General features: G+C 35.2%; 1 protein-coding gene across 5 annotated transcripts in view; it reads left to right on the top strand.

Moving 5' to 3' along the window:
* Positions 1-15,614, top strand: part of SGCE (sarcoglycan epsilon) — a 34,112-nt gene that overhangs the window by 10,074 nt on the left and 8,424 nt on the right. For 4 of the 5 annotated variants that reach the window (XM_058831004.1, XM_058831003.1, XM_058831001.1 and 1 more), the window contains 7 exons: positions 2,265-2,387; positions 5,013-5,170; positions 7,868-7,940; positions 8,754-8,952; positions 10,948-11,110; positions 14,300-14,511; positions 15,250-15,276. In XM_058831004.1, the coding sequence (XP_058686987.1) occupies positions 2,265-2,387; positions 5,013-5,170; positions 7,868-7,940; positions 8,754-8,952; positions 10,948-11,110; positions 14,300-14,511; positions 15,250-15,276 (955 nt within the window). The remainder of the gene's footprint in view (positions 1-2,264; positions 2,388-5,012; positions 5,171-7,867; positions 7,941-8,753; positions 8,953-10,947; positions 11,111-14,299; positions 14,512-15,249; positions 15,277-15,614) is intronic. The other variant, XM_058831005.1, reaches the window with a different exon arrangement.

The raw sequence follows: 15,614 nt of genomic DNA, 5'->3' as shown, positions 1-15,614 counted from the left end.
GAACTTCTCTAGGCATTTGATGCATTTTCAGCTTGCCACCATATTTTTTCAGTTCTTTTTTCTTTTAATGTTACTTTTTCAGCTTTTCTTGAAAATATTTGAAAGGAAATTAATCAACTTCCTTGTGCTGTTTACACCTCATTCACAAAATTGAGTGCAGAGGTTTTTTGGATAACAATTTACTAGTTTTAAGTAAATAAATAAATGATCTTACTGTACGTAAGTCTACATAATGAAAATTACAGTAACTGGTTTATTAACCACATGGAATTGTAACGGTTCAAATTTCAGGATAATTTTAATTTTGTCACTAAGATAAAACTGTTAGAAAGGTGTGTTCTGTTCAGTATTGTGTTAAAAATGGTTTTCATATGTGGGAAAAAACAAATGCTGTGGAATGTGATCAGTAGTATATTCAGAGCTTTTCATTCTGCAACATTAAGCTTGAAGAGTTCGCAGCATGTAATTAAATGTAGAGGTCCACATTACAGATGTCTGCATCTCCTCTCAGATGCCTCTGCAGTGCATGGAGATCTAGTTAGTGTAGCCTGGAATCTAGGACATGATTCATCTCATTTTACAGGAGAAATCAAATAAATCAACCACTAGAAGCGTCTGTTTCTTCTCCACTGACTATAAAAGGAGCCTGACTAACTCAGTGGTGGATGTTGTTTCTGTAGGCATCTAAAATTAGGTGAGAGAGATTCCACTCAAGAGTACGTGGTGTGAGAGCTTGAATGCCTGTGATTAATGCCTAATTAGTGGTGCCTTTTTAAACAGATCTTGAGTAAGAAAGTTGGTATAATTATAAGGCTGGAGAAATGATACCAGGATTAAAAAAATATACCAGCATTAAAAAATTTCATTAACTTTATCCACATTTCAAATGTGTCCTGCTTATTCATCCAAGTGTTGAAATTAGCCCCTCTGGGACCTACAAGTTTGCTCCTATGAGTTTTTTACAATGATTCTGAAGTGTCTTTTCGAGTCCGTCTTCCTAGTGACAGCATCTCCATTCTGTATGGTCTATAATTTGTTTTTGGAGATGTGATTCCTCATGGAGGATTCCTCAAGTTTGGCAAGCAAGGCTGGAGCTGTGTGTGATTTTCTGTGGCTTACCATCTTTATCTACTACTTTTGTAATCTTCATCTCACTGACAAAATCTATTACCAATGATCAGTTCTTTCAGGGCATTAAATTAAAATTCAATAGTAATAAAATTAGTAATGCAAGCTACAATCAATCTTATTAAGATGCTATGAGAAACACCTATTAAAGCCGTATTCTTTGTTTATACTTACATTTTGAAACTTGTTATTAAAGTGGCTTCTTATCCACCTAATTTTTTGTAGTCATTTCTTCATTCTTCTAAGTCATTAAAATATTAATTTAAATATGTCAATTAAAATATATATGCAGTTCTGCATCAGATGTGTTATACCTAGAAAGTTATGCCCTTATCAATGAATTTTGTACTAAATGAAAAACATCTTATTGCTTTTACATAAGCTGATTGTTCTGAATTAAGTTTTCTTTAGGTTTTTGATATTCAGTCCTGTAAAACATGGCTTCATTTTTTTTTTGTTTGGAATCAGTTTCAGCTGACTGGCCTATAAATACCCTTGTTCTTCTGTGTTATCCTTCAGTACAAGCCTAACATCTTCAGTAATGAGCTCTCTAATTGAAGTTTGAGATGTATTTTACCTGGGTGGTCTGAGAAAGTCTAGCTTTAAGAACTCATAGCAATTTCCTTCAGCTGATTTTTATGTCCTTTTCTGCACAAGAACTGAAAAATCTGCCATTTTTGTTCAGTGGTGAATGGGAACTGCCGATTGGTAAGGTTCTTCTGTATTCCTTGGTTGCTTTCTTTATGTAAAATATCAGGAAAACATGGTTGTATAATTCATTTATTGTACTTTTATTAAAGTAATATTACAAATAAACCAACTATAAAATTGTAATAGCCTTCCTCATTTTTTTAATTACAATAAAAATAAAGATCTTGTACAACTTTTGAAATCTTAACATATGCAGTTTAGTTTATTGCAATCTTGGAAAGGATCCTGTTGGGCAAAGAGAGGGTTTGCTCTATGTTCTGTTCTTAAATCTATGTAACCTTTTAAAAATCTTATTAACAGGTGTCTAATATTTGTTGCTTTCCTTCTCCCAGATGCCTGCATTGCTGTTGAAATGCATGAAGTTATCTAGAGCATGTCTCATTTTTGCCTTTTTTCTGTCTCTTATCTCTCCTTCTGCTTTTCAGTGTACACAATTCTGTCTAAGGTGCACTCTGATCGGAATGTATACCCTTCTGCTGGAGTTCTGTTTGTTCATGTTTTGGAGAGAGAGTACTTTAAGGGGGAATTTCCTCCTTACCCAAAGCCTGGTATGAAATGCTAAGATCTTCCATATTATATGCAAATACAGAAAAAATATTGTTATAAAAAATTGAAGTCTATTTAGAATACCTTGTGGTTCAACATATAAGATAAACAAGACAGGTTTTAGTTTCTATTGAAATATCTTCAAATGAAATAAAATGTGTAGTCCTACACTTCTAAAATATTCTAGTTTGTGATCATTTGTGGAAAGATGCATATAATTGTATATTGTGAAAAATGTGCTCTATTTGGGAAGGTGAAGTAACACATTGTATATATCTGATATTAAGTAGTGCTCCTTCACTTCTGCATTAAATATGAAATTGTGGAAATTTATTAATTATGTCTGCTAAAAATGCTATTTATCTGGTCATTGTTTCAGACATAGTATGTATCAGGCTATATGAAGGAGTAATTTGAAACCATATAGTAAACATAAGACAGAAGATTAAATCAAATATGAGGCCTCATAATACTGTTTTCTTTCATTTTAAAAAACAGTCCTTTAGCTTCAGCCTTCTTCCTTTATTTAGGAACAGTTTAATGTTAGTAAACAGCTTGGTTTTAGAGAAGGAGCTGTGATTTCCTAAGTATGGTTTTGCTATACACTGAAGCTAAAAGACTGGTCACTGTAGGTTAGAATATGTGTAAGCAATCTGGTAGTGGTGGGAAGAGAGAGAGCATTCAGCCACACATACTTATCAACAATGAAAAGAAATAAATATATCCAACTTATATAAATATGACTATTTTCTTATAAGAATAAGAAAAACCTATGTACAGTGCACGCATCATCAAAGCCTGTTTCAACAGTGAAGTTTGGAATTGATTTGAGAGTGCTATTACTGAGACTCACTTTAAAAAAAAAAGCTTCTGTTAGCATTGGTTAAATTTTGAGTAAACATGAGTCAACCCTTAAAGTTTTAAAGATTTCTTCTCTTTGTAAAATGGGTGTTTTTCCTGGCATGGATACCCGAGTCTTCATTTATGTCATGGTGACTGGCAGAGTGAAGTTTGTGCCAGTTTTCTCTCAGTTTTGGCACATAAGTGGAAAGAACTTTGAAATTTTCCTGATGATGGATTGTCTTACAGCAGCAGCCTCTTGACATTTGTGTGATGCCAAGGCATCTGGTTTCAGATCCTGTTGGAATTGCCCCACAGACAGTCGCGATTATGTCAGAAATTCACTGTGAGGTCAAGTGTTGTCATGGTACTTTAATTTTTGTCTGCTGAGCTGGATTGTTACCATGGCCTAACTTGATGAAGGAAGGGCAAACCAGAATGTCTCACAGGTTGCTTTCAGAATTTTCCCCAAATCATTTGTGGTACTGGGAATTTTAGACCAGGGTGCTAGTAATGCCAGGTTGTGGGTTCAAGCTCTGTATGTGCCATTCACTTAAGAGTTATACTGCATGATCCTTGTGGGTCTCTTCCAACTCATATTCTGTAATTCTGAATTTTGTGTTTCTGACTGCAATAGATTAGATTACTGTGAGTTCTGAGAGAATTGTGAGGAAGTTGTGTTACAGCCAAGTACTGTTTTGGTCTGATTCTGATTCATTTTATTCAACCAGATGTGTAAATGTGTACCTGAAGACTAGTCACTCTTGGGCAACACATCTTGGTCTCTTTGTCCCTCTTTGGAGAAGATGAGAGCTGTTCATTCTTCACTGGGCTTGGTTTCTGCTTTCTGTGCCAGCCTGGCTGTTACCTTCTTTCATCACTTGTCCTACAGTGCTGTTGCCCTCTCAAAGCTGAGTTGGAGTGAAAGGCAGGAGGTGTCTGTGTAGGCTCAGAATGGATTTGACTCGAGTTCTGTGCCTTAGCTGGACACTGCCTTGCTGGTGAGGATTTGATAGTGTTCAGGCCTGATTTTATTTACAAGAGCTAAAATAAACTGAAGTAGAATCCAGACATTTATAAGAGTATCAATAAGAACCACAAGAACTGATGTTCTGGTTTGACTTGAGGGACTTTTACAGATTTCAGCTGAACCACTGTATTTAGTAGCCGTCAGTGGCTCCAGTTCAAGGAATGGAGGATCCTTTTTTGAATTAATTTTTTCTCTAAATTAAAATGACTGCCAGGCTGTTGGTGCCAAAAACCTGTATGTGTATCCTAATGCTAACAGAAGCTTTCAGACATTATTGATTACATGGCCACTCTTTACAGTACATTGAATACCTGGATCCATCATTGAAAACTTAAATAAAAGTAAGTTGGGAGGGGGAATTAAAGGACTGAAACCTCTGTGCTTCTGTCTGTAAGGAGGTTAGATGCTTCAATTTGAGGTGGAACTGAGCTCTAAAAATCAGACCCACTAGTTACTGAACATGAGTACTTAGCCAGGATTCAAGGAAGTACCTGCATATGTCTGCAGTTGGTTACACTTTCCAGCTTTGAATTTCTTAATACCTATAAGTGCTGAGTAATAACAGTGACCTCATCTCATAAGTGAACTCACTTATTTCTGATATGGTAAAGGTTAGCAAATTTTAGTCTTTTTTTTCTTTTTAGAAAGGCTCAGAAAACAAGTAAAAGCAGCAGAGTAAGACTTCCTAGTTGAAAAGTTTAAATCAAAGCATTTAGCATTTTCTTGTAAATATTCTAATATAATTTCTCTTATCTAGGTGAAATAAGTAATGATCCTATAACATTTAATACCAATTTAATGGGTTACCCTGACAGACCTGGATGGCTACGCTACATACAAAGGACACCATACAGTGATGGAGTGCTGTATGGCTCACCAACTGTAGAAAACGTGGGCAAGCCAACCATCATTGAGGTATTTGCTTTCAAAAGTTAAAAAATATGTATCTTGATTTAGAGTATAAGGTTCAGAACTGTCAACAAGTTCTCCCTTGTTTTTGAAAAGTTAATTACTTGAAGTTTTATTCAAAATATAGAGCAAAAAATCTTTGTAAACAACTGTACTTGGAAAATAACTGAATTGTAACTTTGTAACATTCAACCTAAATACAAGTCAGACTTCTGCACTAGATGAAAGAGTTCAATCAATAAGCAGTTGTGGGGTTTTTTTTCTTGTATATATGTTTGTTTTTGTGTTTTGGTTTGATTGGTTTGGGTTTTTTTCAATTATTTTTCATCAAACATCCCTTTGTTCATTATTCGTGTTTAGTGATAAGTTTTACTTTAGGTAGCACTTTTATGAATTTAATTCTTACACGTGTAACAATGACAAAACTGTATTTTTGAGAGTTAGCTATTTAAATATATAAAAGCACTAGTTATTCATTGAGCAGCAATTCAGAAGGGAAAAGGGACAATATTCTCTACCATGTATTTCATAGACAGCAGGCTGAATAAGACACTGTGTGGTTCAGAGCGTTAAGAAATCTGTACATTAACTTGCTCCAACCATTTTGCTGCTTCAGCATATATTTGTCTTAAACCCTTGATGAATAAATTTTTTTTCTAAATTTCATTTGATGTAGTTTTTCTTCCTCAAGCATGACAGCTCTGAATGTTAGGTTATATTATATATAGTTCCACCCATGCTTAATTTTGTATACATGATTCTGTTTTGGTTTCAGCAGGACTAATAACATCTTATTGATAATGTACAAAAGTTCTTGCAGGCTTTGCTTAGTTTTACTTAGAGGAAACCATTATTTGAAGTTGCCAGTTCTTAAATAGTATGTGCTTTTAGCTTCTAGGATCTATATTGAGACCTCCATTCTAAGCATGACCCCAAGCCATATTTGAAGTAAATCTTGCCTAGCATATAAAATTAATTCTTTGCAGTTCCAGTCTTAGATATGGCTTTTTAATTAATTTTGCGGTATGTGAGGAGGGCAGATGGCATTTGATCCTCTTCCTATTGCCTTCTGAGAGGAGTGACTGCATATTCCTGGCCTGAATATAACTTCCATCATGTTATAATTCCTGAGGGAATGTCATGAGGAGGTCACTTAACTGGAGGAGACCTCATGATTAGGAGAGGCTAGCATTCTGCATAGCACTGCAGTAGAGCAGGTAACACTCTTGAGCTCAAGCTTCTTTGAAAGCTGTGCAAAGACAGTTTGTATTTGAATGAATATTCAGGACAGAGGCAATCTCTGCCATTCCTTGGTGTGATGCATGGGCTACGCTGGCAGCTCCTGCTGCTGGAGTGAAGGTTCACAGTGGGTACTGCCCTGCTCCTGTACAGAGCTTGTACAAAAAAGGGGTTTGGTTTTCTGGGTGCTAGTGGTTCAACTGCTGATGAAACAACTCTTTGAAAAATTAGCAGAATTAGGACTAGAGAAATCTCCTGTTAATTTTATAGTGAAATTGTAACGTTAAATGAGATCTGATTGTGTTGAGTAAGCTTTTCCCTCTCCACTTAAACTTGCAGTAGATACTCTGCAGCATTTTTCCTTTTCATTCAAATACTTAAAAGAAATGCAACATCTGTTACTTTTATTTATTTGATAGTGTCACAGTGGTTTGTGGCTCTGTTTGCTGAGAAGCAACATAGTTCTGTCACTATTGTCACTCCTCTGCCTCTCCTTTGGCCTCGAAATGAGTGAAATGAAGTCTAAAATTTAAAACTTTTCTGTTTGTTTCATGAAAGATTTATCACCTTGCAGTGATAAAAAAGGTAGAGAAGATAATACGTAATTATACTGATATCCAGCCTTGTTCTTATGAATTCATATTTTTTATATGAATGAGCACTTAATCATAGTACAACCTTGGAGTACAGTCACCACTGAGAAGTAACCACTTGCATGCATTTCAGGTATCCTAGACATTTTAACTTTTAGATTAGTATCTTTGCATATTTTATTCATGAAGGTGTATGTTTCAAAAAATAAGAGTCACAAATGTTGCATCTACCTCCTTGTTTTCACTTCTCCTACATTTACAGATTCCATGATTTTTTAAAAAAACTAATTGTGTTGGCACATTATTTTGAGTCCATTCATGGGGTGAGACTTCACTGGATCCAGAGCTAAAACTAAATAGCAGACCCAAAGATGAGAATTCCTGGCATCCCAGCAGTTTTTCCTTTAAAAAACCTCTCCATGTAGTTTATTTCCGAGGAGCTGTCGATGAATTTAGCTCTTACAGAATTGATGGAGGGGGGTTGGAGGCTGCATGGGGAAATGGAGAAACCAGTCTGTCCTTATGGTGGTTCTTACAGATAACAGAAGATAAAGAATACACATGTATGGCAGAGCACTTCCATCAGGACCAAAAGATATTATTTTTACATATATCCCTTTGTTAATTGTATTTGGCTATAGACTGGTCAAGAAAATACCAATATCCTGACTTGAAGGTAGTACTGCATTAAATAAATTACTTTACCTTTCAAATTTTGTATCAGTGAATGAATGTTCATAGGTTTCAAAATAAGGAGGCAAGGTACTTAAAAGCAAATAAGTATTTCTCAGTTATCAGTTTAACTTTCATTGATGTTTCATTTATATAATTTTAATTTTTGCATTTTGTAATATTACCTTTTTCACTTCAGATCACTGCGTATAACAGGCGTACCTTTGAAACAGCAAGACACAATTTGATCATTAATATAATGTCAGCAGAAGGTATGTACAGAATATGACTGGTTGTATTTTTAACTGAATCAGCAAAACCTTCTTATGGGCTCCTGCTTTTGAAGATAAATACTGTCTGGTGTTCAAACCAAACACGAGGCACAGGGGAGAAGTAAGAGAAATTTTCCTCATTTAATTAATTTTGGTTTTTTAATCAAGATTACTTCTGTCATTCAGGACTGCTTTTCTTCACTCAGAGTAAAATGTTTGCATATTTGTTTTTCATTAAACTGCTTCTAATTCAAAATTTCCCTTGTCTTTTCAAAGAAAAGACATGAGTGATTTTACTCTCTGCATGTTGTTTAGTTTTCTTAGTTCTGTGTGTGCCTTATGCAATGAACAATTGTGTAGGCAGAATCAGAAAACAACAGGTTATAGCATACATGGACATTTGGACCCTAAAATTAATTCTCTTCATCACATTTGCATTCTGGAGTGTCATGAGTTGGAATCCATTGTAGCTGCAGATTGGTTTTGACCCCCAAATTACCATGAACATAATTGTATCTCTTTAATGAAGTTTTACAACTGCGACTCTTCTCCTGTAGTCTGCTTCTTTATCTCCCTGTTTTTTCCAAATAACTGAAGGGTTTTAGCTCAAGTAGCAGCTAATGGTACTCCCTACTGAATTAAACATAATCACAGTAGGTTCAAAATGAGCTAATTCAAACACACAAGATTTTTGGAAAGGTGTATCAATCTTAAAGTATTATTACATTAATAATTTGTCCAGATATTTTGAAGATTTATTTTTGGATTTATTGAGCCTGTGTTTAATAAAACACTCTTTTTCATTGCAAATAGATTTTCCTTTACCATATCAAGCGGAATTCTTCATAAGGAATATGAATGTAGAAGAAATGTTAGCAAGTGAAGTTCTTGGTGACTTCCTCGGAGCAGTGAAAAATGTATGGCAGCCAGAACGCTTGAATGCTATAAATATTACTTCAGCCCTTGACAGGGGAGGGAGAGTTCCACTTCCAATTAATGACATGAAAGAGGGGTAAGCATGTGTCAGTATGATGTTTTTGCTTTGCTCTTTTTTTGTTGTTGTTGTTGTTACTGAGAAGCCTAATATTTTTTCAAGTTTTTTAGAAACTTTGAAATTGGTGTTTTATGTTTTGGAATTAGATATGAAAAGTTTATTCATGGTCTGAGCCCCAAGTTTGTTGTGTTAGATACCACGACAACAGTGCACAGTTCCTATATATTGATGTTATAATCCAAGGAATACTAATAAATTCCATTAACTATAATTGGTACTAAATATGGATTTTTTGTAATCCCAGTTTTACTTCTGAGCAGTCATTTGACATGCTTTTCAAGTTTTTAACTGTTCCAAATTCATTAAGCTCAAAATTTTGAAGCAAGTTCTGATAGAGAAGAGATTGCAGAGATGCTTCAATTTCTGAGAGCAGTTAGCATGTAACAGTGTAATTTTTAGCTGTGCTCATGCTGAGTTAGTTATTTGATTCAAGAGCAGTTTTGACTTTCTTCTGAAAGTTGTAAAGTGTCTGGGGAACTCAGGAACTGAGTGTAAACTGCTGGAATGGATTGTTTCCATTTGTGATTTGTAACCATAAATACTATTCTTAACAGTATTTAACTGGAAACTAATAAGGATCCAGTTTTTTCAAATATGGTTTTGACAGTGCTTTTCTCTGGTGAAAGTGAAGATGCTTAGTTACTTTTAGATTATTTTCGATATTTTGGAATCAAATAGTATCTAAGAAAGGGATGAAGGTTCAAAATACGAGATGCGTGCAGAAAATACTGGCTTTTTCAGAACCCTTTTGTGTCTCTGGAGTTTTTGAGCACATTTAAAGAAGGAAAGTGACTTCTGTACTAGCCAGAGTAATAGCAGTCACTTAATACCAGTGACTACACTTCAAATATTTAGATAATGCCTACTGTAATAAATGGCAGCCGGGACCTAATTTCTGTTTCAGAATCCATTGGTACATTATAACTCGGTGCAGCAGACTGTATTTTACATACAGTGTAGTAGCTCTTATTTTATGTATGTGATGCCTTGAGAAGGCTGACCTAGAACAGAGGCTAGACAGAGTTAAGAATAAAGTAGGTATTTATTGAAAGGCATTAAAGGATACACCTTGGGCAGTACAGGAGCCTGGGCAGGGCTACACCAAAGATAAATCTAAAAATGGTCACAAAATGGACAACTGGTCATGAGATCTCACATTTTTATAAGTTTTGGTTGGTCTATCTTTATATTGAGGTTAATTGTCCAATTATAGCTTCAGGTTATGAAGTCCCATCATTCTTGTTTTCTCTCTTCAGTCCACCGTCTATGCTTTTTACAGTTGTTTCACAAGCAAAAGCTTTCTTAACTCTGGAGTAGTGAATCCAGGGTCCTTTGCCAGCATCTTAAGGCATCATATGGTAATAGTAAATCAAGTATTAGGTTTACCTTCAGCTTTCAGTATTCTGAAGCAAATTTTGTTTGCTGTGCATAGCTACAGTATGGAACCTCTCAGAAGAAACTGGGGGTTAGCATGTTCATAGCTGTATTAGGTTTAGCAATAACTAGTCATTGTGAATCTATTTTGGAAACATGGGAGGAATCTCTAAAAAATCTATGATGCAAGATTAAAGATTTCCTTAAAACAAAAGGCTGCTATTTTAATACAATTTTCAAAAATAGTACTGATTTACTTACACGAGGAAGCCACACTTGGAGCTCTTTGACTTCATAGAAATTGGCACCACTGATAGTAATGAAACATTTGCATTAACAAGTGAACCGGAATATGTTGTAATAAGCAGCTAGGAAAGTCCTTCTGATTTCAGTCTGTTATTTGTATGCTTAAAGAAATAAAAATATACTATGAAGAAAAATTATTTTAAAAAGTAATTTCAATCTTTAAATAACAGATGAATGTTACTGTGTACAGCAGTAATGTTTGGAAGAGTACACCATTGTCCTTTGGGGGTTTGTGACACAACCTGCTGCTCTGTCACTCATCTCTTTCTGCAGTGTGTACGTGATGGTTGGGGCAGATGTTCCTTTCTCCTCGTGTTTACGAGAAGTGGAAAACCCACAAAATCAGCTGAGGTGCAGTCAAGAAATGGAGCCTGTAATAACCTGTGATAAAAAATTTCGTACTCAGTTCCATATTGACTGGTGTAAAATCTCTCTGGTGAGTTATTTTATTATTGCATAAAAGTGATGTTTGTAGAAGTACAGGTAAGAGTTTTGCCAGTCTGGTCAGCCAATGTTGCCAGTTCCACTTTATTGTGACTGATATTTTTTTCCATCTAGCAGACACTCTTAATCTGAAAGGATTTTGCTATGCAGGCTAAATTCTGTTAGAGTTGAGCTCCAGTGAAACCACTGTGTTTGTTTTCACTAGCAGTAAATTCTATAAATGGCCAGAGAGCTCCAAAGCTTAAAAAACGAAAAGTAATGAGAGGTGTAGTTCAGTAATTCAGGATGCTGATCCTGCTGGTTACATTTCCCTAAAAAGTGTGTGCATACATATATCTTTTCTCAGATACTGATTCTACATTGACCAGTTAATACTACACTGTTAAAAAACTGTTTCTGAAAATTGTCTGTTTTATTTATGTCTCTGTTTTATGTTAAAAAATAAATAGAAAAAGGAATGAAAGTAATGTTGACTAATTAAATAATAAATAGGAACATTCTTCTCAGTCAGATGCAAGAAAAATGATAACCAAAAACTAGAGTATTTACCATGAAAGGAGAATAATTCCCAGAGAGACTTTTTAAGTTGTTTTGTTTTAGTTCCCATAAGAAAAATCAAGAAATAATGCAAAGAGAATGTTGCAGATAAATCTGAACAATGACAGTGAAGGTATATAAAATAAACTTAGATGGTTGTTAAGCTGCTTCAGATATTACCCAGGAGGAAGCTGAAAGGGAGATATTAAACACTGGATGGAAAAAACTTATTGAGTATAAGGAAAGGCATTCATACACAAAATTGATTGGATAACTTCCAGTCTTTTCTGCCTATTCACTCTAAATTAGGAAAAGTTCTAGAAGGTTGGAAAATACATGTTTCAAAAGAATACCCAGATTATTTGCTTTTTATTTGCTTTCTGTTGAGAAATTGTAAAAGGCCCAATTGTACATAGAAATACTTACCAGCACCTGAAAAATAGCAGAAGGCAGCTGGTATTTGGCAAGAAAAAACTATGTCAAGTCTTCCATTTCCGTCTACAAGGAAGAAGTAGAACCAAGGTGAAAAAGCAAATGTCATTCCTTCTTGGTAAGGTTTTTTTATACTGTCCACAAGCAAGCTCAGGAACATGGCCTAGATGAAGCTAGGACCTAGTGGAGAGCTGGTTGGTGGCCATAATCATAGCAGAATTAATAATAATTCCTGGATATTTCTCATTAATAGCTGGATGATGGAATGTGCGTATTAAATTAAATTTGTAGTTCCCCATGAAACTGAAAGGATCTGCAGGTGCATTGAAGGACATGATGGAATTCAGAAACATCTTGAGAAACTGGAGAAACAGTCTTGGAAAACAGGATGAGTTTTAAAAGAAGCAGCAGAGGGATAATGCACTAATGCAAGAACAGTCAGCAGGGCCCACACAGAAGGAAAATAAACTGGTTAGGAGTACTTCTTCAGAAAAAAATGCCTGATAGTGGCAGTGGCTCATAAACTAATCATGAAGCAGCATTGTCATGCTGGTTTGAGAAAAGCAGAGATCACCCTGGGATGTGTAACAGGAACAGGCTTTCAGAGAAGTGTTATTTTCTGCAGCAGCTATAACACAGTCTTCTGGAATTTAGCACTTGTTTTGGCTGTGTGCCACAGTAACTGAATTTAAACTATCTCAGGGGTGTTTATTGTTGCCAGCAGCATTTCTGCTGTAACCTGCTGCATCAAAGGGAAAAGGGAGCCAAGCTTCCCTCTATCTAATCACAATCTGCTTTTCACAAGGCAAGCTGAGAGACAGGAATTCTCCCTAGATCTATGAGCTGGGAGGGAGTTGAGGTCTGTTTCCCATATCCACAATTTAAACAAGTGATAGAAAATAGAGCCATCATATCCTCATCCTCATATTGTTTATGAGCTGGTGTTGGCAGTTAGCACCCAAAGAATGGATGTAAGTTTGGGGGTCCCGCATTCTGCAAGGATGGACAATGTAATAAGTGTTTCACTTGAAGCTGCTTTCTGACAGCTTGTTCTCACACTGATCTCTGTCAGACACATCAATAAGTACATACTTTTTGTGTGTTGTTAGGGTTTGAGATTCAGCTAAGCAGCCAGGTAGAACTCAGTGTACCTAACAGAGAAGATACTTTGGAATTGATGAGCAGAGATCAATTAATTTTTGTTTAACAAACACATATATATGTGTGTGTGCACGTGCATTTGAGGCTCAGCGGGATTTCTGGAATTTCATAAAAATCTCTTCACCCATTGCCTAAGCTGTAATACAGCATTTTATGACCTCAAGTGTAAGTGATAAAGAAGTGACCATCATTTGCATGATTTCTCAATGAAAAGACAGACAAAAGGTCAAGCATGTGAGCAAATATATTTTCTTTGTATTAATGACCTGGAGATTAATGATCTTAAAGCTAGCACTGATAAAGTTTATCTAACTGAAGATAACAAAAAAATGAATGCAGAAAATAAAGTCATCTAGGAATGGCAGTCAAAAGCAATGGGAAATTTAGCAGCAAAACAGGTTTGTATTTCTAGGATCATTGAGTACGGACACACACATACACACAAAAATTGTGAGCAGGAATGCAGCTTTTGGAGGCTAATTTAATTTGTGTGAGGGAGGCAAAGAGCTGTCCTTGGCAGCTCAGTTGATGGCTCTTGATTTTTTGAGCCCTGGATGTAAAGTGTGATATGAAGGAGAAGGAGGAGGAAGAACATTGTAGCTATGTGACTTCATTTTTGCCCCATTTATGTAAGAGAGGACAGTATTATTATTTAGGAAGACTAGTAAGAAATGGATTAATTAATCAAAAAGAAATCAGAATGAGTTAATTAAGTTGCACTAAAAATGTTTACTGAATTAGTACTCAAATACTGTTTGTGTGACATGTCTAAAATTAATCTGTCAAAGACATGGTATCTCTGGTAGGCACAAAAGACAGTAGTAATATTATAACATTATTTATTACACTGATTAGAAGCTTCATAAAATGGAAGTTTCTATTATTTAAAAAAATGGTAGGATTAAATCATATAGAATTTGTAAAATGTGTAATATGGATGTTTTTGTATGTTAATGGTTAGTTAAATACCTACCTATTTTTACATTCTGTTACTTTGCTATTTAATTGTGAATTTTTTTTTCCCTTTTTCTGTTTTTTTCCTGGGTATCAGGTTGACAATACAAAACAAGTTTCCACCTTTCAGGAAGTGATTCGTGGAGAGGGAATATTACCTGATGGTGGAGAATACAAGCCACCTTCTGATACACTGAAAAGCAGAGACTATTACTCGGATTTCCTAATTACACTGGCAGTGCCCTCGGCAATAGCACTGGTGCTTTTCCTAATACTTGCTTATATTATGTGCTGCCGACGGGAAGGAGTGTGAGTACTTTGACATGCTAATAAGGAACTGTTCATTTTTCTAAGATTATAATGCATAGAAGGTTATTTGCTAGAATATCTCCATTCAGTTCATTATAAACATTTAAAACAGGCTAAAAGGTATCTGCTTGTAATTCTGAACTATTTTACACTTAAGCATATGCACTAATTTCCAAGCAAGTGGATGTAGGGCTTTTAGTTGTTCTAGAAAAGGTTAAAATACTCAACATATGCACAAAACTCCTCAAAATGTGCACAGCTCTTCAAAATGCCCCCAGCAAATAAAATACTAATAAAGGATCATTGGTTCAGGAAAATATTAAGTAATTTTTAAAATGGTAACATAACATAAACCTGGTTGAGGAGATTAACTGAATTAAGATATATTATCAAAGAAAAACACATAAAGGGAAAGCAGCAAGTAACGTGATTTCTGCCATTTCTTACACAAACTACAATTTCATTTTGTCACAGAATTTATTTTAGCCAGAAGCTTGTTCTTTAACCTGCATTTTTCATTTCCCTGTGTGTGTCTGTGTGTTTCTGTCACCACTATCACATCTCTTTACGTGCGTTCATCAAGGCCTCATCATAAACCCCGTTGTAAATGCTGCCAAGTTGCATTTAGCAATAACCTTGTCAGCATTTCCACATCATGTACTGTTTTCATCATCAGATAGATTAATGTTCCAACTATCAATGCTATTATTTAATTCATAAATTTTGTTTTGTTTTTAGGGAAAAGAGAAACATGCAAACACCAGAGTAAGTGTCTTCTTTCCTGTTATTTTTCTTTTACCATTTAATTTTCATTCTCAGTAGCTCGTCATGCTTCATACATATGTGTCATAATCTTCTTTCATTCTCTCAAATTCATGGTTTAATTCATAAATGTGAAAGCTGCTTTTAAATCAGAATATTGGTAAGGATAGAAGACCAGAATAAAAAGGGTTTGAAACTAAAGACGGTCAATTCAAAATAAAATAGTGCGGTTAGAATAAATGTGTTAATATGCAATTAATATTCCTGGTTATTGGACTTTCCAGCTTGTCTTTTAAAGACAATGAAAAGGAGAATAAATATCCTGGAAGGTAACCAGTGCC

This window comes from Poecile atricapillus, chromosome 2 (genome assembly GCF_030490865.1).
Source record: "Poecile atricapillus isolate bPoeAtr1 chromosome 2, bPoeAtr1.hap1, whole genome shotgun sequence".
NCBI classification, from domain to species: Eukaryota; Metazoa; Chordata; class Aves; order Passeriformes; family Paridae; genus Poecile; species Poecile atricapillus.
Note: the sequence above shows the minus strand (reverse complement) of the source record. Positions and strands in the feature narration are given on the sequence as shown.